Genomic DNA, 25485 nt, shown 5'->3' with positions numbered 1-25485 from the left:
GGTAGGAATTGGGAAAGGCGTGAAAGACTCGGGGTCTTTCCCCACTTATCAGACCCCCTTTCCTCTCCGGAACACCCAGGGATCCTTCTCAACCAGGCTGGATCCCATCCCCGGTACTCCAAGGATACTTACCCAACGTCCCAATCTCCACAGTATAGGACTCTTATCAAATCCTCCTCTTAGGCAAGCTAGGTCCTTCCAGGATTCCAAGCATTCCAAGACTCGTTATAGCCCGTGAGACGTCAAAGTCACCTTTAGCCCAACAAGTGCCCTGAGGGTGGCATTTTCCTACCTTCCTATAAGGACCCCCGGGATTGCCGAGTGCTACAGCCTCTGTCCCGTGAGCCGCCAGACCGCGCCCTGGCCCCGCCCCTGCCCCCCGATTGGCCCGGCCGGGTCTCGGGGCGGGGCGTTTGCTTGGCCTTTCCAGGGCCGTGGAACCCCAGGAGGAAGCTGCTGAGCCATGGGTGCCTACGCGCGGGCTGCGGGGGTCAGCGCTCGCGGCTGCCTGGACGCAGCAGGCCCCTGGACCATCTCCCGCGCCCTGCGGCCACCGCTCCCGCCTCTCTGCTTTTTCCTTTTGTTGTTGCTGGCGGCTCCCGGTGCTCGGGCCGGGGGATACGAGGTGAGTGGGGCCTCCGAGCGGAAACGTACAGGAGGCAGAGTGAAACACCAAATACAGTCTAGAGGTGTGGGTGGGTCTGTCCTGCGGGTGTCTAGTGAATGGCTGATGATATGTCAGTGTGGTCTTAGTGCGTGCTTTGTGTCACTGCGAGGTCTGGCTGTGCGCATCTGAGTATGGGACTGTGTCTGAGTCTACCTGCCTCTGTGTCTCCGGGATGCTTGCCTGGACTTTGCCTGCACTTAACTGTGGGATTGGAGGGGCAGGAGGTGGCAGGAGGTGAGCAGTGTATGTGTGGGGGAAAGTGCTGGCTGAGAGCTGGGACTCTAGAGTCTGCCTGAAATTCCAGCCTAGTTCTTCCACTTCCTAACTGTGTGACCTATCCTCTCTGAGTCCCAGTGCTTTCATCTGGAAACTGAGGATAACATCACCCCACCTCCCAGGGTGACCGTCTGCTGTTGGCAAATGCTGAACAAACATCAGCTACTTCTATTATTATTTTCCCAGAGTGTGAATGAGAGCTGCCCTGTGGGGTTGTGCAAAGTGTGGGTTGTATCTATGAGCACAACTGTGTACGTGTGTGTCCTGCCTGGGAGGGCCTGGCCTCCTCTGCACTTAGGCGAGATCAGGCCTCTCTGAGTCACTCACCTCTAGATCAAGACTTACTTTGCAGCCCCCGACATCCGGGGTTATTGACAAGGTATGCGTGTTTGGGGTCCCTGTGCAGACATGCCCCACAGTGCAGCCGAACATGCTGAACGTGCACCTGGTGCCTCACACACATGATGACGTAGGCTGGCTCAAAACCGTGGACCAGTACTTTTATGGAAGTGAGTAGAGGATGGGGACTGGTCCCTGGGATCCCCATGGTCCCTGTAATCCCTTCTGGGTCCTGGACATTAGGGTGGGGCCAGTGTCACCCTAAGATCCAGGACTTGGGCTCCTGTGTCTAGGAATAACCCCCTTGGCTCTGCTGTGCCCTGAGGGCCTTATCCCTGTTATCCACAGTCAAGAATGACATCCAGCACGCCGGTGTGCAGTACATCCTGGACTCGGTCATCTCTGCCTTGCTGGCAGATCCCACCCGTCGCTTCATTTACGTGGAGATTGCCTTCTTCTCCCGTTGGTGGCACCAGCAGACAAATGCCATGCAGGAAGTCGTGCGAGACCTTGTGCGCCAGGGTGAGTCTGCCCCAAGGAAGTGAAAAGAGGAAGCCCAGCCCAGCTTCTGCTTCTGCATTTCTGGTTTCTGAGATTTTATCATGCCATGTGCAAGCTGTGCAACATGCATATCGCTCCGCCTGCCTGGACTCTCCATTTGGGGAACTCTTTTTTTTTTTTTTTTTTTTTGAGACGGAGTCTCGCTCTGTCGCCCAGGCTGGAGTGCAGTGGTGCGATCTCCGCTCACTGCAAGCTCCGCCTCCCAGGTTCACGCCATTCTCCTGCCTCAGCCTCCCGTGTAGCTGGGACTACAGGCGCCCGCCAACACGCCCGGCTAATTTTTTGTATTTTAGTAGAGACGGGGTTTCACCGTGTTCGCCAGGATGGTCTCGATCTCCTGACCTCATGATCCACCCGCCTCGGCCTCCCAAAGTGCTGGGATTACAGGCGTGAGCCACCACGCCCAGCCGAGAACTCTTATACATCCCACAAGGCCCCATCTGCCATGCATCCTCTGGGAAGCCTGCCATGCAGGGGGGCCTCTTTCCCTTATCTGGGAACTATGGCCTGGGGGCGACCCCTCTTCTCCTTCCGTCAGAAATGAGTGCACAGGCAGGCTTTCACATTCCCAGTATCACCCACCCTGGTCCCACTCCTGGCTGTGACCACTGACCCCGACCTTGCCTGTCCTGGCACAGGGCGCCTGGAGTTCGCCAACGGTGGCTGGGTGATGAACGATGAGGCAGCCACCCACTACGGTGCCATCGTGGACCAGATGACACTCGGGCTGCGCTTTCTGGAGGACACATTTGGCAGTGACGGGCGACCCCGTGTGGCCTGGCACATTGACCCCTTCGGCCACTCTCGGGAGCAGGCCTCGCTGTTTGCGCAGGTGCGACCCGGGACCTCTCTTGGGCCCACCTCTTTACTCACTCTGGCTCCTCCCTCGCCCACTCAAACCCCGCCCTCTCCCTGCAATCTCACAAGGACCAGGCCCAAGCCTGTTGAAGCCCTGCCCCTTGAGTGAGGCCGTAAAGGCCAGTGACTTTTGAGCTCTGGCCTCAGCCGCCTATGCCCAGCCCCAGGCGGACCCAGCTCCGGCTGACTCCACCCTCTCCCCTAATAGGCCCCCCTTCGAGTTCTGGCCTCACCCACTAGCTAGGATCATGGCTCCTCCCTAAACTGGGTGGCAAGTGGATGCCTAGGCTGCCTTAAAAACAGCTTCATTACCTGTGCTCAGACCCCATCCATCCTCAGGTTGTGGAAGGGGGAACCTCATTCCTGGAGTCAGGCCTGCTCTGAGCTTTGACAGCGCTGGGGAGGTGAACCTGGTTTCTGATGTTGGACCCGCCCTCTCCCTGCTAGCCCAGGGTAGTGAGTTCTGAAACTTCCCCAAGCTTGGAAATAAGCTGGAGGCCGCTTTGTTTCAGCCCTACGTTTTTTTGTTTTGTTTTGTTGATACATCCCTATCATCTCTGCTGGAGTGCAGTGGTGCAATCCTAGCTCACTGTAGCCTCAATCTCCGGATTTAAGCGATTCTCCTGTCTCAGCCTCCGTAGTAGATGAGACTACAAGAGCGCACCACCACGCCTGGCTAATTTTTAAGTTTTTTGTAGAGACAGTCTGTCTGTGTTGTGCAGGCTGGTCTCAAAAACTCCTGGGTATAAGTGATCCTCTTGCTTTGGCCTCCCTGAAGGCTGGGATCACAGGCAAGAGCCATCACACTGACTTAGCTCTGCTTTTTAACCTGTGCTCTGACCTGTCCCTCCCAAGCAAAGGGGAGTTTGGTGGTGAGAGGGCTGGGCGCTAATTCACACTGCCTTTTCCTCCCCCATCCCCAGATGGGCTTTGACGGCTTCTTCTTTGGGCGCCTTGATTATCAAGATAAGTGGGTACGGATGCAGAAGCTAGAGATGGAGCAGGTGTGGCGGGCCAGTGCCAGCCTGAAGCCCCCGACCGCGGACCTCTTCACTGGTGAGGGGGGCTTGGTGAGGGCAGGGCCAGCCATGGTGCCACACACTCAGAAGGGCCCTGGGCTTGATATCTGCTCTGCCGTCACTGTCCTGGAATTTCTGTATTCTGGGAACAAAGTCTCTGCATTTCCTTTTGCACTGGGATGCAAATTCTGAAGCCCATCCTGGGTGGGACATGGCAGGCTTTGAAACCACGGCAGGTCTGGGTGATGGGCCACCCCTTGAACCTGGTGTGACCTGCAGGTGTGCTTCCCAACGGTTACAACCCGCCAATGAATCTGTGCTGGGATGTGCTGTGTGTCGATCAGCCAGTGGTAGAGGACCCCCGCAGCCCCGAGTACAACGCCAAAGAGCTGGTCGATTACTTCCTAAATGTGGCCACTGCCCAGGTAACCCTGGTGTCCAGAACCTTCAAGTCCGGTATATACAAAGCAATGAGCCCTTCCCATGGTACAGGCATCCCCCTAACACGTTTATTTTTTTATTATTATTATTTTTATTATTATTATTTTTTTTTTTTTTGAGACGGAGTCTCGCTCTGTCGCCCAGGCTGGAGTGCAGTGGCCGGATCTCAGCTCACTGCAAGCTCCGCCTCCCGGGTTCACACCATTCTCCTGCCTCAGCCTCCCGAGTAGCTGGGACTACAGGCGCCCGCCACCTCGCCCGGCTAAGTTTTTGTATTTTTAGTAGAGACGGGGTTTCACTGTGTTAGCCAGTATGGTCTCGATCTCCTGACCTCATGATCCGCCCGTCTCGGCCTCCCAAAGTGCTGGGATTACAGGCTTGAGCCACCGCGCCCGGCCAACACGTTTATTTTTAATTTTTTTGAGACAGAGTCTTACTCTGTCTCAAGGAGTGCAGTGGTGCGATCTCGGCTCACTGCAACCTCCGCCTCCTGGGTTCAGACAAGCACATCCAGCTAATTTTTGTATTTTTGCACTGGAGTCTCATCATGTTGGCCAGACTGGTCTTGAACTCCTGACCTCAAGTGATCCACCTGCCTTGGCCTCCCAAAGTGCTGGGATTACAGGCGTGAGCCACCATGCCTCTTTACTTTTAATTTATTTTTAATTAATTAATTTTTTTTGAGCTGGAATCTTGCTCTGTCACTCAGGCTGGAGAGCAGTGGCACGATCTCGGCTCACTGCAACCTCCACCTCCTACATTCAAGCGATTCTCCCACCTCAGCCTCCCAAGTAGCTGGGACTCCAGACGCACACCACCACATCCAGCTAATTTTTTTGTATTTTTAGTAGAGATGGTGTTTCACCATGTTGTCCAGGCTGGTCTCAAACTCCTGAGCTCAAGTGATCTGCCTGCCTCAGACTCCCAAAGTGCTGGGATTACAGGTGTGAGCCACCACACCTGGCCTCTATTTTTAACATTCTTATTTATTTATTATTTATTATTATTTTTTGAGACAGAGTCTTGCTCTTGTCACCCAGGCTGGAGTGCAGTGGCGTGATCTCAGCTCACTGCAACCTCTGCCTCCCAGGTTCAAGCAATTCTCCTGCCACAGCCTCCTGAGAAGCTGGAATTACAGGCACCGCCACCACGCCCAGCTAATTTTTGTATTTTTAGTAGAGACAGGGTTTTGTCATGTTGGCCAGGCTGGTCTTGAACTGCTGACTTCAGGTGATCTGCCTGCCTCAGCCTCCCAAAGTGCTGGGATTATAGGCGTGAGCCACTGTGCCCAGTCTATTTTTAACATTTTAATTGAGAATTCCTTTTTTATTTTTTTGAGACTCACTCTGTCACCCAGGCTGGAGTGCAGTGGCACAATCTCAGCTCACTGCAACCTCCACCTACTGGGTTCATGTGATTCTCCTGCCTCAGTCTCCCGTGTAGTTGGGATTACAGGTGCCCACCACCACGCCTGGCTAAGTTTTATGTCTTTTTAAAACTTAGCCGGAAGAAAGGGGGTTTCACCATATTGGCCAGGCTGGTCTCGAACTTCTAACCTTGTGATCCACCAGCCTTAGCCTCCCAAAGTTCTGGAATTACAGGCATGAGCCACCGCGCCCAGCCTTTAACACTTTTATAAGTTAAAAAAATTATTTTTTCACAGAGACAATATCTTACCATGTGGCCCAGGCTGGTCTCAAACTCCTGAGCTCAAGTGATCCTCCTGCCTTGGCCTCCCAAAGTGCTAGGATTATAGGTGTGAGCCACCATGCCTGGCATAACACGGTCTCCTAAAAAAATTTTTTTTCCCTTTTTTTAAAAAATTGATGGCCAGGTGCAGTGGCTCATGCCTGTAATCCCAGCACTTTGGGAGGCCGAGACGGGCAGATCATCTGGTCAGGAGTTCGAGACCAGCCTAGCCAACATGACGAAACCCTGTCTCCACTAAAAATACAAAAATTAGCCGGGTGTGGTGGTGCACGCCTGTAATCCCAGCTACTTGGGAGGCTGAAGCAAGAGAGTCACTTGAACCTGGGAGGTGGAGGTTGCAGTGAGCCGAGATCACATCACTGCACTCCAGCTTGGGCAGCAGAGTGAAACTCTGTCTCAAAAAAAAAGAAAAAAAATTGTTTCAGATTAATTTTTTTTTTTCTTGAGACAGGGTATTACTATGTGGCTCAGACTGGTCTTAAATTCCTAGACTCAAGCGATCCTCCTGCCTCAGTCTCCTGAGCAGCTGGGATTACAAGTGTGAGCCCCTGTAATTATGTTCTCATGCCCCTTGGAGGAAGATGCTATTCTCTTCACCATCACCATGCCCCCCTCCTGGATTTATGTGCATTCCTCATTAGAAGAGATAGCATAGGCTGGGCAAGAGATAACATGGCATGGTGCCTGGATGCCCTCTTCTAGGTAGTGGGTCTAAGAGAGCTGCTCAACAACCGGTGGCTACTTTTATCTGTGTCCCCACGCTCCCATGTGCCATACCTCCACCCATGCCTGTATGTGCACCCAACATCCTTGACCCCATATACATCAAAACACAGCTATACACAGGGATGGCCCAGGATCCTCTGGCCTCAGGACGTCCCTCTTGCCTGCAGGGCCGGCATTACCGCACCAACCACATTGTGATGACCATGGGCTCGGACTTCCAGTATGAGAACGCCAACATGTGGTTCAAGAACCTTGACAAGCTCATCCGGCTGGTAAATGCACAGGTCAGTGTGCCTACCCTGTGGTACCCTTGTGCACATGTGCACTTGCATCCGGGGGCCTTGTGTCATGTGCATAGCTCTCAGTGCTCTCTTTGTTTTCTATTGTTCTATTGTGGTCATTCTATAACAAATGACCACACACGTAGCAGCTCAAAACAACGGAAATACATCGTTTTACAGTTCTGTAGGTAAGAAGTCCAGCATGAGGCTGGGCGTGATAGCTCACGCCTGTAATCCCAGCACTTTGGGAGGCCAAGCCGGGCAGATCACAAGGTTAAGAGTTCAAGACCAGCCTGACCAACATGGTGAAACCCTGTCTCTACTAAAAATACAAAAATTAGCCAGCTGTGATGGTGCACGCCTGTAATCCCAGCTACTCGGGAGCCTGAGGCAGAGGAATTGCTTGAATCCGGGAGGCAGATGTTGCAGTGAGCCGAGATCACACCCCTGCACTCTAGCCTGGGCCACAGAGAAAGACTCTGTCTCAAAAAAAAAAAAAAAAAAATTCCAGCCTGAGTCTCACCAGGCTATAATCAAGGTGTTGGCAAGGCTGTGTTCTTTCTGCAGTCTCTAGGAGAGAATACAATTTCCTTGCTTTTTCCAACATCTAGAAGTTGCCCACATTCAAAGTCTCTTCTTGGCTCCATCTTCAAAGCCAGCCACACAGCATCTTTCTGACCCTGTTTCTGTAATCACATCCCTTTCTCTCATTCTCACCTCTTCTGCCTCCCTCTTCCACATTTTAATTTATTTATTTATTCAGAGACGGAGTCTTGCTCTGTCGCCCAGGCTGGAGTGCAGTGGCGTGCTCTCAGCTCACTGCAACCTCTGCCTCCCGGGTTCAAGTGATTCTTCTGCCTCAGCCTCCCATGTAGCTGGGACTATAGTCTCGTGCCACCACTCACAGCTAATTTTTGTATTTTTAGTAGACAAGGTTTCACTATGTTAGCCAGGACGGTCTCGATCTCTTGACCTCGTGATCCACCCCGCTCGGCCTCCCAAGGTGCTGGGATTACAGATTTGAGCCACTGTGTGGCCTAATTTCCCTACTTTAAGTTTAGCTGATGAACAACCTCAATTACATCTGCAACCTTAATTCCCCTTTTGCCATGTAATCTAACGTAGTAATAGCTTCTGGGGATCAGGACATGGACACTTTTGGGCAGTTACCATTTTACCCAATACAGATGTGTTAGTGTTTTGCACTAAGTGGCCTGTGGCTGTGGCTGTGTGCATAGTCACTCTCATCAGCACAGAAACTTGTCTCCCCTCTCCCATCTCAGGCACCCCTTCCCGTCAATCTTGTCCTCACTGCAGTGCAATCTCCATCCCCACCTTCCACTCGCTCCCTGCACTGCTATTTCACCAAAACAGCTCTTTTATGTCATTTATTTTTATTTATTTTTTCTTTTTAAAATTTTATTTATTTATTTATTTATTTGTTTGTTTGTTTATTGAGCTAGAGGCTTGCTTTGTCACCCAGGCTGGAGTGCAGTGGCACAATCTGGGCTCACTGCAACCTCTGCCTCCTGGGTTCTAGCGATTCTCCTGCCTCAGCCTCCCAAGTAGTTGGGACTACAGGCATGTGCCACCAACCCTGGCTAATTTTTGTATTTTCAATAGACGCAGGGTTTCCCTATGTTGGCCAGGTTGGTCTCAAACTCCTGTCCTCAAGTGATCTGCCTACCTCGGTCTCCCAAAGTGCTGGGATTGTAATCTGAGGTGGGCGGATCACTTGAGGACAGAAGTTCGAGACCAGCCTGGCTAACGTGGTGAAACCTTGTCTGTACTAAAAATAGGACAAATTAGCTGGGCGTGGTGGCACTTACCTGTAAGACCAGCTACTCTCCAGGCTGAAGCAGGAGAATCGGTGGAACCTGGGAGGCAGAGGTTGCAGCAAGCTGAGACCGTGCCACTGCACTCCAGCCTGGGCGACAGAGTGAGACTCAGTCTCAAAAAAAAAAAAAAAAAAAGTTTATTGAGTACTTACGGTATACACTGGGGACACAGCACGTGCAAAACAAACATCCTTTTCCTCATATAGGTCACTTTCTTCTTCCTCCACCTCGCTCAGGTGAAAGTGCACCTCCATTCATTATAAAAATTGCGTCTAGGCCGGGCATAGTGGTTCACGTCTGTAATCCCAGCACTTTGGGAGGCTGAGGCGGGCGGATCACAAAGTCAGGAGATCGAGACCATCCTGGCTAACACGGTGAAACCCCGTCTCTACTAAAGAATACAAAAAATTAGCCGGGCGTGGTGGCGGGTGCCTGTAGTCCCAGCTACTCAGGAGTTGAGGCTGGAGAATGGCATGAACCCGGGAGGTGGAGCTTGCAGTGAGCCGAGATCGGGCCACTGCACTCCAGCCTGGGTGACAGAGCGAGACTCCGCCTCAAAAAAAAAAAAAAAATTTGTGTCTTTTGATAATAATCTGATGGTCCTGCAAAACGATTATTCCTGCCCTATAATGTCACACTTAGTTTTTCCACAAAAGTTTTTAATAATAAAGTTGGAATTATTGTAAAAGTTTAGTAAAATTTCAGGTTTATTCTTGCATCTCTGAAATCCTTTTTAAAAAGGCTAGTGGTCATGTTTGACTTCAGCCAAAATTCATTTTCACATCCTACCATTGGCTTGGCCACCAAATGTGTATTTAGAGAAACTAAACCTATGGGATGCAGGAATGTGCACACATGTGTGGAAGTGTGGGCCCCTGGGAAGGTGCGGACTCCCGAGGGCTCACTCCATCGCCTCCCCCAGCAGCAGGCAAAAGGAAGCAGTGTCCATGTTCTCTACTCCACCCCCGCTTGTTACCTCTGGGAGCTGAACAAGGCCAACCTCACCTGGTATTTGGGGAAACTGGGGAGCTTGGGGGGGTTGGCATGCCCCGTGGGTCATGACCCTGCCCTCAATGCCCCTGCCGCTGTAGGTCAGTGAAACATGACGACTTCTTCCCTTACGCGGATGGCCCCCATCAGTTCTGGACCGGTTACTTTTCCAGTCGGCCGGCCCTCAAACGCTACGAGCGCCTCAGCTACAACTTCTTGCAGGTGGGTAGGAGCCGGGTTAGAGGGGGCACACAGCCCCGAGGCCCGACCTGGGCACCCCAACATACCCCTCTGCCTCCAGGTGTGCAACCAGCTGGAGGCGCTGGTGGGCCTGGCGGCCAACGTGGGACCCTATGGCTCAGGAGACAGTGCACCTCTCAGTAAGCATCGGGCCCAAGAGAGGAAGAGGTTTGCGGCTGAAGCTGGAAACCACCCCTAGGCCGCCCCTCTCGAGTTCCTTCTTTTTTTTTTTTTTTTTTGAGACGGAGTTTCGCTCTGTCGCCCAGGCTGGGGTGCGGTGGCACGATCTCGGCTCACTGCAAGCCCCGCCTCCCAGGTTCACGCCATTCTCCTGGCTCAGCCTCCCGAGTAGCTGGGATTACAAGTGCCCGCCACCACGCCCGGCTATTTTCAGTAGAGATGGGGTTTCACCGTGTTAGCCAGGATGGTCTTGATCTCCTGACCTCGTGATCCGCCCGCCTCTGCCTCCCAAAGTGCTGGGATTACAGGCGTGAGCCACCGCGCCCGGACATCCTCGAGTTCCTTCTTAAAGCCTCTAAGAACCCTGCCCGCCAGCACCGGACCTTTCGCTTCCCCTTGGGGTCCGAGCTGAGTCCCGCAGAACCTCACCGGACTCATTGTCTATGAGCAGATAAGGCGATGGCCGTGCTCCAGCATCACGACGCTGTCAGTGGCACCTCCCGCCAGCACGTGGCAGACGACTACGCACGCCAGCTTGCTGCAGGCTGGGGGTCTTGCGAGGTGCGCGGGGCGGGACTTGGGAGACGTGGGGGTGGAGACAGGAAGGGGCGGGGCCGGGGCCTGGGAAAGAAGGGACAGGGACAGGCGTGACGTGTAACAGGGACAGGTGTGTGTGGCGGGACTTGGGAGACGTGGGGGTGGAGACAGGAAGGGGCGGTGTGGCGGGCTACAAGGGCTCGTGGGGGCGGGGCTTGTAGGAGGCAGGGAAAGATTCAGTAACGGGGCGGGGCCTTGGAGGGGAAAAGGAGGCGGGGCGTGGGCAAGAGGAGGCCGAGACAGCTATGGGGCATAGTCAAGGGCAGCAGGGCTGGGCTAGAGGGGCTTGTGGGGCGAGTCTTGAGGGAGGCGGGACACAGACCGGAACGGGGCGGAGCCGGAGAGGAGAGGGAAGGAGTCAGATAGGCCAGGCGTCCAGAACCCACTGGTCCCTTTGCGCTCTTCCGCAGGTTCTCCTGAGCAACGCGTTGGCGCGGCTCAGAGGCTTCAAAGATCACTTAACCTTCTGCCGACAGCTAAACATCAGCATCTGCCCGCTCAGCCAGACGGCGGCGCGCGTGAGCCGGGACGGAAGGGGTGGATCTTGGGCAGATGGGCTTTAGAGGAGGTAGTTGGAAAATGTTTTTGGAGGACTATACTGGAGTGAAATTACGTGGGCTGCGACGCTGGGTCAGGACAGAGACCAACGCTTCTCGAGGGGGCTTGGCGTGATGGGCCGTGACCGTACCAGGACCACCCAGGGGCATTTCTGTGCAAAGTGGGTGGGTTTGGAGAAGGCCTGCTGTGACCCGTGCCCTCTCTGACCGCCCCCCCAGTTCCAGGTCATCGTTTATAATCCCCTGGGGCGGAAGGTGAATTGGATGGTACGGCTGCCGGTCAGCGAAGGCGTTTTCGTTGTGAAGGACCCCAATGGCAGGACAGTACCCAGCGATGTGAGCCCAGACAACGAATATTCCCCCGCTGGAACCCCTCCCACATGGGCATTTCCTCGTCGCTCTCATGGATACCGCCTGCCTCTATGAATACCTCCCACTCATACATATCTCTTCCCCGCTCTTGTATCTTCTCCCTCTGCCCCTTAATATCAGTCTCCCCTTGGGAACATCTGCCTCCTGTGAGTGGTCCTCCCTTTTTTTTTTGAGACAGAGTCTCGCTCTGTCACCCAGGCTGGAGTGCAGTGGCGCGATCTCGTCTCACTTCAGCCTCCGACTCCCGGGTTCAAGTGATTCTCATGCCTCAGCCTCCCGAGTAGCTGGGATTACAGGCATTCGCCACCACACCCGGCTAATTTTTGTATTTTTAGTAGAGACGAGGTTTCACCATGTTGGTCAGGGTGGTCTCGAACTCCTGACGTCATGATCTACCTGCCTCGGCCTCCCAAAGTGCTGGGATTACAGGCATGAGCCACCGTGCCTAACTGGTCCCCCATTTTAATACCCCGCTCCCCCAGGAAAATTTGTTGCTGTTTATGGACATCTCCTTCATTCCAGAAAACGTCCTCCCGCAAACCTCTTCCTCTCCTGAGAACCTGCCTCGAGGGTTTCTTCCCCTACTTCCTCCTTCACTCCCCTACTTCACTCCTTCACTCCATAGTCTCTCCGCCCTCCCAGTGGGTTTTTTTCCACCTGGTGAATCTTCTCTGCAATCATTTCCTTGGAATCTGACTGTCCCCCCACCACCACACACACCTCCATTTCCTTTCCCCATCTCAGAACTCTTTTCCTTCCTTGAGTTTGTTGTCTCCATGCATGTATGGCTTTCCGTGGGTACTCTTGACTCAGTTTCCCTCCTCCTTTATCCAAGGTGGTGGTATATCCCAGCTCAGACAGTCAGGCGCACCCTCCGGAGCTGCTGTTCTCAGCCTCACTGCCCGCCCTGGGCTTCAGCACCTATTCAGTAGCCCAGGTGCCTCGTTGGAAGCCCCAGGCCCGCGCACCCCAGCCCATCCCCAGGAGATCCTGGTCCCCTGCTTTAACCATCGAAAATGAGGTGAGACCCCATTTCAATCCCCTTTCCTGTGACAAATTTGAAGTGTTATGGTAAGCTGTGTGGACTCTGGGTCAGCAGGTTCCTAGGCTCATGACCTCCTGTCACCACTCCAATCATTGTGTGTCCTTGAGCAAGTGACCTTTGTCGGAGCCTCAGTGTCCTTTCCTGGGATTGTTATGAGGACCCAGTGTGATCATGGGTGACACTTGACAGATAGGTCAGAGCTGGAGGCAGGTGGTGGTTTGCAGTTTTGGTGGGGACGTTTCAGGGAATGTGTTCCTGATAAAGGTGACATTTAAGATATGACCTGAGGGAAGGAGTCTCTTCCTCCTATTTGGAGAGATCCAGGTGGGGAGAGAATAACAGGCACAAAAGCCCTCAGGCAGGAGAGTGTGCAGCATCCCAGGAGCCACAAGGAACCCAGTGTGGCTGAAGCAGGGTGAACGGGTGACAGGTCAGACCTTGAGGGCCTTGAGGACCAAAAGGAAGACTTTGGCTTTTGCCAGTCATTGTTGCTCATGTGTCTAAGCCTAGCTCTTTGGGAGGCTGAAGCAGGAGGATCACTTGAGCCCAGGAGTTGTCCCAGCTAATTTGGAGGCCCAGATGGGAGGTTTGAGCTGGGGAGTTCAAGGTTGCAGTGAGCTGTGACTATCCCACTGTACTCCATCCTGGCAACAGAGCAAAACCGTGTCTGAAAAGAATAATAATAAAATAGGCCGGGCATGGTGGCTCATACCTGTAATTCTAGCACCATGGGAGGCCGAGGTGAGTGGATCTACTGAGCTCAGGAGTTCGAGACCAGTTTGGGCAACATGGTGAAACCCAGGCTCTACAAAAAATATAAAAAATTAGCTGGGCATGGTGGTAATGTCTGTAATCCCAGCCACTTGGGGGCTGAGGAAGGAGGATTGCTTGAGCCCAGGTGGCAGAGGTTGTAGTGAGCCGAGATCATGCCACTGCACTCCAGCCTGGGTAACAAAGTGAGACCCTGTCTCAAAAAATAAAAAAAAAGAAGTTTTGTAGTTGGACTGTTCATGTTAGGAAGAAAACATCTTTTTTATATTTTTATTAAAATGAAAGAAAAGAGGCTGGGCGCGGTGGCTCACGCCTATAATCCCAGCACTTTGGGAGGCCGAGGGGGGTGGATCATGAGGTCAGCAGATCGAGACCATCCTGGCGAACATGGTGAAACCCCGTCTCTACTAAAAATACAAAAAGATTAGCTGGGCGTGGTGGCAGGTGCCTGTAGTCCCAGCTACTTGGGAGGCTGAGGCAGGAAAATGTCGTGAACCTGAGAGGCGGAGCTTACAGTGAGCCGAGATCGCGCCACTGTACTCCACAGCCTGGGCAACAGAGCCAGACCCCATCTGAAAAAAAAAAAAAAAAAAACGGAAAGAAAGAAGTTAAAACATTCCCACAGGCCTCTAAAAGTCTTGTGAGTTCTGGCATTGTGGTTCACACATCAGATGCCCAAGCTGGCCCTGGTCTGCAGCAGAGGAGGGCTTTGATGGGACTTAGGGTATCACAGGTGTGCTCTGGCTGTTGTGGGGGAACAGATTGTAGGCAGCCAGTGTGGAAGTGCCGGCACCTGGAAGGGGTTGACTGCACTAGCCCTGGAAGGCCACGGAGGTGGTAAGAGGTGGTGAGATTGAAAATAAGGTTGGGGTGGGCATGGTGGCTCAGGACTTTGGGAGGCTGTAATCCCAGGACTTTGGGAGGCTGAGGTGGGCAGGTCACCTGAGGTCAGGAGTTTGAGACCAGCCTGGCCAACATAGTGAAACCTTGTCTCTACCAAAAATACAAAAATTAGCTGGGCGTGGTGGTATATGTTTGTAGTCCCAGCTACTCTGGAGGGAGAGGCAGGAGAATCGTTTGAACCAAGGACGGGGAGGTTGCAGTGAGCCGAGATCATGCCACTGCACTCCAGCCTGGGGGACAGAGCAAGACTCTGTCTCAAAAACAAACAAAAAAAAGAAAATCAGGTTGAATGGCTGGGTATGGTGGGCTGCTTGAGCCCAGGGTTTGGAGACTAGCCCCAGGCAACACAGTGGGACCCCATCTCTAGAAAACAAATTTAATTTAATTTTTAAAAAAAATTTAGTAGAGATAGAGTTTCACTGTGTTGGCCAGGCTGGTATCAAACTCCTGACCTCGGGTTATCCACCCAACTCGGTCTCCCAAACTTCTGGGATTACAGGAGTGAGCTACTGCGCTCGGCCCTAAAAAAATTTTAAATTGAAAAAAAAGGGGCCAGCGCGTTAGCTCATGCCTGTGATCCCAGCACTTTGGGAGGCTGAGGCAGGTGTATCACAAGGTCAGAAGTTCGAGACCAGCCTGGCCAATATGGTGAAACCCCGTCTCTAGTGAAAATACAAAAATTAGCTAGGTATGGTGGCATGTGCCTGTAGTCCCAGCTATTCAGGAGGCTGAGGCAGGAGAATTGCTTGAACCCGGGAAGCAGAGGTTGCAGTGAGCCAAGATCACACCACTGTACTCCAGCCTGGGCAATAGAGCAAGACTCAGTCTCAAAACAAAACAAAACAAAAAAAAACCCAGGCCGGGTGCATTGGCTTATGCCTGTAATCCCAGCCCTTTGGGAGGCCAAGGCGGATGGATTACCTGAGGTCAGGAGTTCGAGACCAGCCTGACCAACATTGCAAAACCCCATCTCTACCAAAAAAACAAAAATTAGCCAGGCATGGTGGCTTGCGCCTGTAATCCCAGCCATCCAGGAGGATGAGGCAGGATAATTGCTGGAACCCAGGGGGCAGAGGCTGTAGTGAGCTGAGATTGCGCCACTGCACTGCAGACTGGGCGACAGAGCAAGTCTCTGTCTTAAAAAAAAAAAAAAAAAATCCAGCTGGGTGTGGTGGCTTATGCCTGTAATCCTAGTACTTTGGGAGGCCGAGGCAGGCAGATCACTTGAGGTCAGGGGTTCGAGACCAGCCTGGCCAACATGGTGAAACCCCTTCTCTACTAAAAATCCAAAAATTAGCCAGGAGGGTGGCGGGCGCCCGTAATCCCAGCTACTCAGGAAGCTGAGGCACGAGAATCACTTGAGCCCGGGAGGTGGAGGTTGCAGTGAGCCAAGATTGTACCACTGTACTCTAGCCTGGGCGACAGAGTGAGACTCAGTCTCAAAAAACAAACGAACAAAAAAAAAAACAAAACACACACATACACAAACACACACACACACAAACCCATCTGTGGACCCTTTTCTGCCCAGCACATCCGGGCAACGTTTGATCCTGACACAGGGCTGTTGATGGAGATTATGAACATGAATCAGCGACTCCTACTGCCTGTTCGCCAGACCTTCTTCTGGTAAGGGAGGATCACCAGGCCTGAGGGTGGTGTGGTGATGCTCGGCTTGGAGCTAGGGCCCCTTCCTTACCTGACTTTCACCTCCCCCAACCCCAGGTACAACGCCAGTATAGGTGACAGCGAAAGTGACCAGGCCTCGGGTGCCTACATCTTCAGACCCAACCAACAGAAACCACTGCCTGTGAGCCGCTGGGCTCAGATCCGCCTGGTGAAGGTCAGGGACTAGGAATGATGAGTGGGCAGTTGGGAATGGGGGAGTTAGGGAGCCCAGGAGGGTGGTGGGCCATGTGTAGCATGAGGGTAGGGGAGGATTTACTTTTCCTTCAGATCAATGGACTAAGACCAGCGGGGGGAATATTTGACGGTCCTCCCATAGACTTGATATTCATGGCTGGTTGTATGAGAGTCTCCCCGTAGGACACATACAAAGCCATTCTCATCCGCTGTGGACATTTATATACTTAGTTTTGGAAATTGGGGGTGGGGCATTCCCACTTGGCCTGTAAATCAGGAGAGCCAAATATCACTGCTTGAAAAATTCACCAAAGTCTGTAGTAAGAGGAGCTTATATCTGGAGTGGATATTTGAGAGTCCACCCTTGGATTGATTGGGTTTGCGTGAGTCTCAGGGTGAATGCTTGTGGGTGCATCTGGCTAGGGACAGGGGTTTCCCAGGGCCTCTCATTGATGTTTGACTTTCATAGATGGCAAAACTCACATTTGTTCACATTCAAGAGCCTTGAATTTCATGTGAGTCCCTTTTAGATGAATGTCTGCATATCTGGGTCACTGTATTAGGATATAGTTGTGCCTGTTCTAACAGAGTTACCCAAATTAACTGTGAGTAGAATAAGATAGAAGATTCTTTTCTTCTAACAAACAGTCTGGCTGTTAGTCCAGAGAAGGTGGGGTAGTTCCATAATCACCCAGGACTTCCTCTTCTATCTCATTGCTCTGCCTTCCCCAGTATTCAGTTTCCACCTCATGGTCCAAGATGGCTGCTAAAGCTCCAACCGCCACATCTGTATTTGAGTCAGTAGCAGAGTGACAGGGGCAAGGAACATTGTTGACACCACTTGGATCACTTTCTATGGGGCAAACTGTGGTCACTCAGCTACTGATAGCCTCAGGGAAGACTGGACAATGTAGTCTTTATCCTAGGTAGCCATGTGCCACGCTAGAATCGTATTCTATGGGGCAGTGGTGAACAGGAGGCATTTATGCCACACTCAAGAGTGATGTGGCAAGCCAGGTGCAGTGGCTCATGCCTGTAATCCCAGCACATTGGGAGACTGAAGCAGGAGTTCAAGACCAGATGGGAGCATTTGCTGATCAGGTGCCTACATAGTGATGCCCTGTCTCAAAAAAAGAAAAAAAAAAAAAAAAAAGAAGCCGGGTGCGGTGGCTCATGCCTGTAATCCCACCACTTTGCAAGGCCAAGGCAGGCAGATCATCTGAGGTCAGGAGTTTCAGACAAGTCTAGCCAACATGGATAGAAACCCCATCTCTACTAAAAATACAAAAATCAGCCGGGGATGGTGGCAGGTGCCTGTAATCCCTCTACTTGGGATGCTGAGGCAGGAGAATTGCTTGAACCCAGGAGGTGGAGGTTGCAGTGAGCCGAGATCGTGCCACTGCACTCTATCCTGGGCAACAGAGCAAAACTCTGTCTCAAAAGAAAAAAGAATTATGTGGCAGTGACTAAAGGTTGACCCTGATGTAGGCTTTAATGGGGTTTATGGCCAGGGTGAGGGGACATTTGTAGGACTCACCTCTGCTAAGGTACAGGCTGACACCCACCTCACCTGTGTGCCTGCAGACGCCCTTGGTGCAGGAGGTGCACCAGAACTTCTCAGCCTGGTGTTCCCAGGTGGTTCGCCTGTACCCAGGACAGCGGCACCTGGAGTTGGAGTGGTCGGTGGGGCCGATACCTGTGGGGTGAGTGGCACAGGCTGGGAGAGGGGTGTGGAAGCAAGGGCAGAGTGGGGTTTATCCAAGGCTCACAACCTTGCCATCCCATTGGGTACAGTGACACCTGGGGGAAGGAGGTCATCAGCCGTTTTGACACACCGCTGGAGACAAAGGGACGCTTCTACACAGACAGCAATGGCCGGGAGATCCTGGAGAGGAGGTAGAGGGTGACTGAGAGCACTGAGGGGGTCGTTAGTGGTGTGTTGGGGCCCAGGGGTTGTGGGGGAATTTGCTGATTACATGAGCATGGGAGACAGAGGATGAAGGGAGAGTGAAGAGTGGGGGAGCCAGGCCGGGCGCGGTGGCTCATGCCTGTAATCCCAACACTTTGGGAGGCTAAGGTGGGCGGATAACGAAGTGAGGAGATCCAGACCATCCTGGCTAACACGGTGAAACCCCATCTCTACTAAAAATACAAAAAGTTAGCCGGGTGTGGTGGTGGGTGCCTGTAGTCCCAGCTACTCGAGAGGCTGAGGCAGGAGAATGGCGTGAACCCGGGAGGCAGAGCTTGCAGTGAGCCGAGATCACGCCACTGCACTCCAGCCTGGGCAAGAGTGAGACTCCATCTCAAAAATAATAATAATAATATAAAAAAGAGCGGGGGAGCCAGACCCCAAGCCTGACCAGCTCACCCCCAACCGCAGGCGGGATTATCGACCCACCTGGAAACTGAACCAGACGGAGCCTGTGGCAGGAAACTACTATCCAGTCAACACCCGGATTTACATTACGGTAGCTCTCCCCCACCCTGCACCTCCCCACCTCGATAGAAAGGGAATCACCCCTTATCTGCAGCATCTCAAGGCTGCCTGGGGTTGGGATTGACTGCCCTCCACTCTCACCCTTCAACCCCCCAGGATGGAAACATGCAGCTGACTGTGCTGACTGACCGCTCCCAGGGGGGAAGCAGCCTGAGAGATGGCTCGCTGGAGCTCATGGTGAGTGGGTCAGAGCCCCATCCGAGCCAGGGTCCTCCCAACCTGGCCCCCTGCTGGACCTTGAAGGCTGTTTCTGGCCCAGTTCTCTGCTTTCAGGCCCCACTAAGCTGAGGACTCCGTTTCTTTCTTTTCTTTTCTTTTTTTCTTTTCTTTTCTTTGAGATGGAGTTTTGCTCTTGTTGTCCAAACTGGAGTGCAATGGTGCTATCTCAGCTCACTGCAACCTCTGCCTCCCAGGTTCAAGCGATTCTCCTGCCTCAGCCTTCCGAGTAGCTGGGATTACAGGCACACACCATCACGCCTGGCTAATTTTGATATTTTTAGTAGAGATGGGGTTTCACCATGTTGGCCAGGCTGGTCTGGAACTCCTGACGTCAGGTGATCCACCCACCTCGGCCTTCCAAAGTGCTGGGATTACAGGCGTGAACCACCGCACCCGGCCGAGGACTCCATTTCTATGTGCGACTTTTCCTCTCCGTTTTTCTCCATTTCCTACCCAGGCTCCCTCCAGGCTCTGACGTGCCATATCCAGGCCCCCCTGTTAGGCACTTACCTCCCTCCGGCCTGGTTCCCATGCCTACTTGGATCCTGCCTCTGCTGGGGTTGCCCTACCAGACCCTCACCTCATCATCTGTTCCTCCCACCCTTTAATTTCTGTTGACATTCCCACACGCCCTTACCCAGTTTCTGGCCCAAGGACACCCACAAACCCACGACTCTCACCCCCTCCTGGCCACTCTCCCCCCAGGTGCACCGAAGGCTGCTGAAGGACGATGAACGCGGAGTATCGGAGCCACTAATGGAGAACGGGTCGGGGGCGTGGGTGCGAGGGCGCCACCTGGTGCTGCTGGACACAGCCCAGGCTGCAGCTGCTGGGCACCGACTCCTGGCCGAGCAGGAGGTCCTGGCCCCGCAGGTGGTGCTGGCCCCGGGTGGCGGCGCCGCCTACAATCTCGGGGCTCCTCCGCGCACGCAGGTGAGGGGCAGCGGGGTGGGCAGAGAGGACCGGAATGAAGTCTACCAGGGAGCCGGGTTTGGTTGCAGATTTTCCTAATTAGCCCCAAACCCTCGGGCCAGCCCCATCCCCTGGACAGTCCCCGCCCAGTGCCCGCCCCTCCCAACCCGCCTGGACTGTGTAGAGGCACAGCTGTAGCTCAGGCCCCTAAACCACCTCCTCACCTCCGGCCCCGTCCATTCACTTTAACCCCGCTCCCGCCCTCACCTCCTCACCTCCCCCAGGCTCTGTCCCGCCTCACCCCGCCCCGCGGCTTCAGCCCCGCCATAACTCCCAGAGTCTCAGGTCACATCAGTTCTACTCCGTCGGAACTCGAACCCTAAGCTTAGGACCGACCCATCTCGCCATTGGCTCAGCCCTCCCTGTCACGGCCCTGGCCTCTCCTCTCGGCTGAGCCTGCCGGTCTCCGGCGAAACCCCGCCCCTACAACCTAGCCCTGCCTCCTGACCTGGCTCAGCCCCGCCCTTCTCCATCCAGGCCCCGCCCCCTCAAACTCAGCCCCGCCGTCTCTCCCGCAGTTCTCCGGGTTGCGCAGGGAGCTGCCGCCCTCGGTGCACCTGCTCACGCTGGCTAGCTGGGGCCCCGAGATGGTGCTGCTGCGCTTGGAGCACCAGTTTGCCGTAGGAGAGGATTCCGGACGTAACCTGAGCGCCCCCGTTACCTTGAACTTGAGGGTGAGAAGGGCAGAATTGAGAAGGAGATCGGAGAGAGGCAAGAAAGAGGGAGAGAAGGGAAACCTGGCTTTGCTCCAACTCATCTGGGCCCATCCCCTTCCCCGCAGGACCTGTTCTCCACCTTCACCATCACCCGCCTGCAGGAGACCACGCTGGTGGCCAACCAGCTCCGTGAGGCAGCCTCCAGGCTCAAGTGGACAACAAACACAGGTGGGGCCCTGGTCAGGGGTAGAGAAGGGGTGGAGTCTTACCTGGGGCCGGCAGGTGGGGGCAATGTGTGAGGCATGGGATGTTGGCCAGGACCCAAAAGGGTCACGAGGGTATGGGGGCAGAGTCCAGATCCAGGTTAGGGCTTAACGGATCTGAAATGGGTACGGCAAACTGGGAATGGGTCTTGAGGTTTGTGGGTGGTGTTTATTTCCTAGAACAAGATTTGAAAATCCCCATTCGTGTCTAGTTCTGGGAGGGTGTCCATCACCCCTGGGGTCAGATTGAGGGTATGAGGACAGTGGCCAGGCATTGGACCTGGGAGTGTATTCAGGGCTGGGGAAGCAGGTTAGGAGTCTGGGATTGAGGCCCTGGAGACAGATTCGGGGATGTGCAGCTGTGTCCAGAACCAGGGGAGGAAGCATAGTGGCGTAAGTCAGAGGAAGTCTGCACCCCCTCACTCCTCCTTCCCCCACACCTCTCCAGGCCCCACACCCCACCGAACTCCCTACCAGCTGGACCCGGCCAACATCACGCTGGAACCCATGGAAATCCGCACTTTCCTGGCCTCAGTTCAGTGGAAGGAGGTGGATGGTTAGGTCTGCTGGGATGGCCCCTCCAAGCCCAAGCCCCCTGCTCGGGGGCAGAGCAGACTCTCACTCTCCTCTTGGGGCTGCTGCCATTAAAATGCTACTACTAAGACTCAGGTCACTCTGTGACTGAGTGTGGGTTTTTTTTGTTTGTTTGTTATTTGCTTGTTGGAGGGGGACAGAATTTATAACCCACAGCCGGGTGTGGTGGCTTGCTCTTATAATCCTAACAACTCTGGAGACTGAGGAGGGAGAATCACTTGAGCCCAGGAGATCTAGACTAGCCTGGGCCACAAAATGAGGCCCTGTCTGTACAAAAAATTTAAAAAATTAGCCGAGTGTGGTGACAGGTGTCTGTATTCCCAACTACTTGGGAGAATTGCTTGAGCACAGGAGGTCAAGGCTGCAGTAAGTGATAATCACACCGCTGCACCCTAGCCTGGAGAAGAGAGCCAGATCCTATCTCTTTGTGTGTGTGTGGTGGCGGGGGTGGGGGATGGAGTCCTTCTCTGTTGCCTAGGCCGGAGTGCAGTGGCCCGATCTTGGCTCACTGCAACCTCTGCCTCCCGGGTTCTAGCGATTCTCTTGCCTCAGCCTTACAAGTAGCTGGGACTACAGGTGCCCCCCACCATGCCTGGCTCCTTTTTGTAATTTTAGTAGAGATGGGGTTTCACCATGTTGGCCAGGCTGGCCTCAAACTCCTGACCTCAAGTGATCTGCCTGCCTCGGCCTCCCAAAGTGCTGGGATTACAGGCATGAGCCACCACGACCAGCCTGGATCCTATCTCTTGAAAAAAAAATTAAAAATTAGAAAATTATCCAGGTAGGATGGCATGCAGTTATAATCCCCAGCTACTACTCGGGAGGCTGAGGTGGAAGGATTGCTTGAGCCCAGAAGTTTGAGGCTGCAGTGAACCATGATGGCTCCACTGCACTCCAGCCTGCGTGATAGAGCGGATCCTGTCTCTAGAAAAAAAAAAAAAAAAAAAAGTAGGCAGGGCGCGGTGGCTCACACCTGTAATCTCAGCACTTTGGGAGGCCAAGTCATGTGGATCACAAGGTCAAGAGATCGAGACCATCCTGGCCAACATGGTAAAACCCTTTCTCTACTAAAAATTCAAAAATTAGCCGGGCATGATGGCGCTCACCTGTAGTCCCAGCTACTCAGGAGGCTGAGGCAGGAGAATCACTTGAATCCAGGAGGCGGAGATTGCAGTGAGGCGAGATTGTGCTACTGCACTCCAGCCTGGTGACAGAACGAGACTCCGTCTCAAAAAAATAAATAAATAAAAATAAAAAGTTCTTAAGTGTTCTAGGGGTCAGTTTGCAAGCACCAACAGCATATGTTTCTTAGGCCCCCTCTGATGACAAGGGACTGGCCCAGGGTGGACAGGGAAGCCCAGTGAGGGTGGTATCATGTTGGCCCTCTAATGTTTCCTCTGAGAACCCCTCCAATGGGCCAGTTAGCATGGGCCACCTAGGGATGCCAGGGTGGGATGGCAGGGGACACTCTTCTGTGGTCCCACTTGGGGCATGGTCACCAGATGTGTGCTTTTTTTTTTTTTTTTTTTTTTGAGACGGAGTCTCACTCTGTCGCCCAGGCTGGAGTACAGTGGCCGGATCTCAGCTCACTGCAAGCTCCGCCTCCCAGGTTCACGCCATTCTCCTGCCTCAGCCTCCCGAGTAGCTGGGACTACAGGCGCCCGCCGCCTCGCCCGGCTAGTTTTTTGTATTTTTTTTAGTAGAGACGGGGTTTCACCATGTTAGCCAGGATGGTCTAGATCTCCTGACCTCGTGATCCGCCCGTCTCGGCCTCCCAAAGTGCTGGGATTACAGGCTTGAGCCACCGCGCCCGGCCAGATGTGTGCTTTTCAAGTTTCCTTCTTGACAGAGGGCTGGGCCAGCTTGTGAGGCCTAAAAAGGGCTCCCTGCACCCATCTGCCATATTGGACCTGTTACTGGAGGTATCACCCCCACCAAAAGTATTTCTAAGTCCCCCTCCTATGGTAGTGACTGGCCTGGGTTGAGTAAGGACTGTGGAGTACTTTCCAGGCTCAGCCCTGGTCCCACATGCGTCCCTGTTTTAACATGTGACCTCCCGCCCCAAACTTTTATAAGTCCCCCTCCAGGAAGAGAGATTGGACCTGGCCAACGAGAGGCCTGGAGAGGGTGACCTGAGTTTGCCCACAGCCCCGTGTGGGCTCCTTCATAGGAGGCTCTGAGTGCAAAGATTCCTGTGTCCCAGCCAGTGGTAGGGACTGGTCGCAACCAAATAAAGAGGCCAGCAGAAGGACCACAGGTGAGCTGCCATCCTGCAGAGGCCTCTGACTGTGGGATGTGCCTCCAGGAAATATTTGTAGGTCCTTGGGGATGGGGTGGAGATAATGAAACAGCTTAGGTGAGCTAGGAACCCTACAGCAGAGCACCCCAGGCCTAGTTTTGGTCACACGTGGGGCCTGGTTCCTGGATATGCTCCTTGAAAATTTGTCTAAGTCACCCTCTAAAGACAGGGATTATTACAGGTGAGCCAGAGAGGCCTGAGAAGGGCACCCCGGCATAGTTGTCCTGCTCCATAGAGTCTGGCCACAGGATGAATCCCCTGAAAACTTTAAAAAGTGTCCTTCTGATTGAGACTATCCTGGCTAACATGGTGAAACCCCATCTCTACTAAAAATACAAAAAAATTAGCTGGGCGTGGTAGCGGGTGCCTGTAGTCCCAGCTACTATGGAGGCTGAGGCAGGAGAATTGCATGAACCTGGGACAGGGAGGTTGCAGTGAGCCGAGATTGTGTCACTGCACTCCAACCTGGTCGACAGAGCAAGACGCTGTCTCAGTAAAAAAAAAAAAAAAAAGAAAAGTCTCCTTCTAGGGCCAGGCACAGGAGCTCACATCTGTAATCTCAGTGCTTTGGGAGGCCAAGGCTGGCTGATCACTTGAGGCCAGGAGTTCAAGACAAGCCTGACCAACATGGTGAAATCCCATCTCTACCAAAAAAAACCCAAAAAATTAACTTGGTGTGGTGGTGCATGCCTGTAATCCCAGCTACTCAGGAGGCTGAGGCACCAGAATCGCTAGAACCCAGGAGGTGGAGGTTGCAGTGAGCCGAGATGGCGCCACTGCACTCCAGCCTGGGTGACAGAGCAAGATGCTGTCTCAAAAAACAAAAAAATAAAGTCTTCTAGAAGGAGAAAGCAGTGAAATGTGCCAAGGTAGTCTGGGGAGAGCACCCCAGGGCTGTCTACCCTTCTGCGTGGGGCCCCATGGTAGGAAGTGCCAACCAAAATTGTTTATTTTTTGAGACATAGTCTCACTGTGTCACCCAACCTGGCGTGCAATGGCACGATCTCGGCTCACTGCAACCTCCACCTCCCAGGTTCAAGCGATTCTCCTGCCTCAGCCACCTGAGAAGCTGGGATTACAGGTGCCCGCCACCACACCCGGCTAACTTTTGTTTTTCTTTGTAGAGACAGGATTTCACCATGTTGGCCAGCCTGGTCTCAAACTCCCAACCTCAGGTGATCCGCCTGCCTCAGTCTCCCAAAGTGCTGGGATTACAGGTGTGAGCCACTGTGCCCAGCCTCAAAATTGTTTATTTCTTCTGAGTTATCTTTTTGGAGACTGAGTCTCCCTCTGTCACCCACGCTGGAGTGTGCTGGCCTGATCAGAACACATTGCAACCTCAGAATCCTGGACTAAAGTGATCCTCCCGCCTCAGCCTCCCAAAGTGTTGGGATGACTTGCTTGAGCTGCCATGCCCAGCCTCTCCCAAATTTTTCTTTTTTTTTTTTTTTTTGAGACGGAGTTTTGCTCCTGTTGCCCAGGCTAGAGTGCAATGGCATGATCTCAGCTCACCGCAATGTCTGCCTTCCAGGTTCAAGCGATTCTCCTACCTCAGCCTCCCTAGTAGCTGGGATTATAGGCATGTGCCACCACACCCGGCTAATTTTGTATTTGTAGTATAGACGGTGTTTCTCCATGTTGGTCAGCCTGGTCTGGAACTCCCGACCTCAGGCGATCCGCCTGCCTCAGCCTCCCAAAGTGCTGGGATTACAGGCATGAGCCACTGCACCCAGCTGGACTCTCCCAAATTT

At 53.4% G+C, this 25485-nt stretch overlaps 1 protein-coding gene across 3 annotated transcripts; it reads left to right on the top strand.

The window, feature by feature from the left end:
- Positions 1 to 387: 387 nt before the first annotated feature.
- On the top strand, positions 388 to 21510 carry MAN2B1 (mannosidase alpha class 2B member 1). Of its 3 annotated transcripts, none has more exons than XM_025366032.1 (24): positions 388 to 625; positions 1350 to 1452; positions 1631 to 1804; positions 2482 to 2675; positions 3625 to 3757; positions 4000 to 4145; positions 6765 to 6881; positions 9645 to 9724; positions 9808 to 9928; positions 10008 to 10086; positions 10578 to 10687; positions 11134 to 11241; positions 11500 to 11616; positions 12488 to 12673; positions 15903 to 16000; positions 16097 to 16214; positions 17819 to 17937; positions 18029 to 18130; positions 18615 to 18702; positions 18828 to 18908; positions 19656 to 19883; positions 20441 to 20596; positions 20704 to 20806; positions 21290 to 21510. In XM_025366032.1, exons 1-24 carry the CDS (start codon positions 464 to 466, stop codon positions 21400 to 21402), a joined length of 3036 nt encoding a protein of 1011 aa, XP_025221817.1. In that variant the 5' UTR covers positions 388 to 463; the 3' UTR covers positions 21403 to 21510. The 3 variants fall into 3 exon arrangements, with proteins under 3 accessions (XP_025221817.1, XP_025221816.1, XP_025221815.1); XM_025366031.1 differs by having other exon boundaries at positions 9642 to 9724; XM_025366030.1 differs by having other exon boundaries at positions 9639 to 9724.
- The last annotated feature ends 3975 nt before the right edge of the window (positions 21511 to 25485 follow it).

Source organism: Theropithecus gelada, chromosome 19 (assembly GCF_003255815.1).
Source record: "Theropithecus gelada isolate Dixy chromosome 19, Tgel_1.0, whole genome shotgun sequence".
NCBI lineage: Eukaryota > Metazoa > Chordata > Mammalia > Primates > Cercopithecidae > Theropithecus > Theropithecus gelada.
The sequence above is the reverse complement of the archived record's forward strand: the minus strand, read 5'-3'. Positions and strand labels throughout refer to the sequence as shown.

Excerpts from the sequence above, each read along its gene's own strand:
- MAN2B1 (XM_025366030.1), top strand. The coding sequence starts at position 464 with ATGGGTGCCTACGCGCGGGCTGCGGGGGTCAGCGCTCGCGGCTGCCTG. Across the intron at positions 9,929-10,007 it reads TCAGCTACAACTTCTTGCAG|GTGTGCAACCAGCTGGAGGC; the intron begins GTGGGTAGGAGC and ends CTCTGCCTCCAG. Across the intron at positions 18,131-18,614 it reads CGGGAGATCCTGGAGAGGAG|GCGGGATTATCGACCCACCT; the intron begins GTAGAGGGTGAC and ends CCCCAACCGCAG.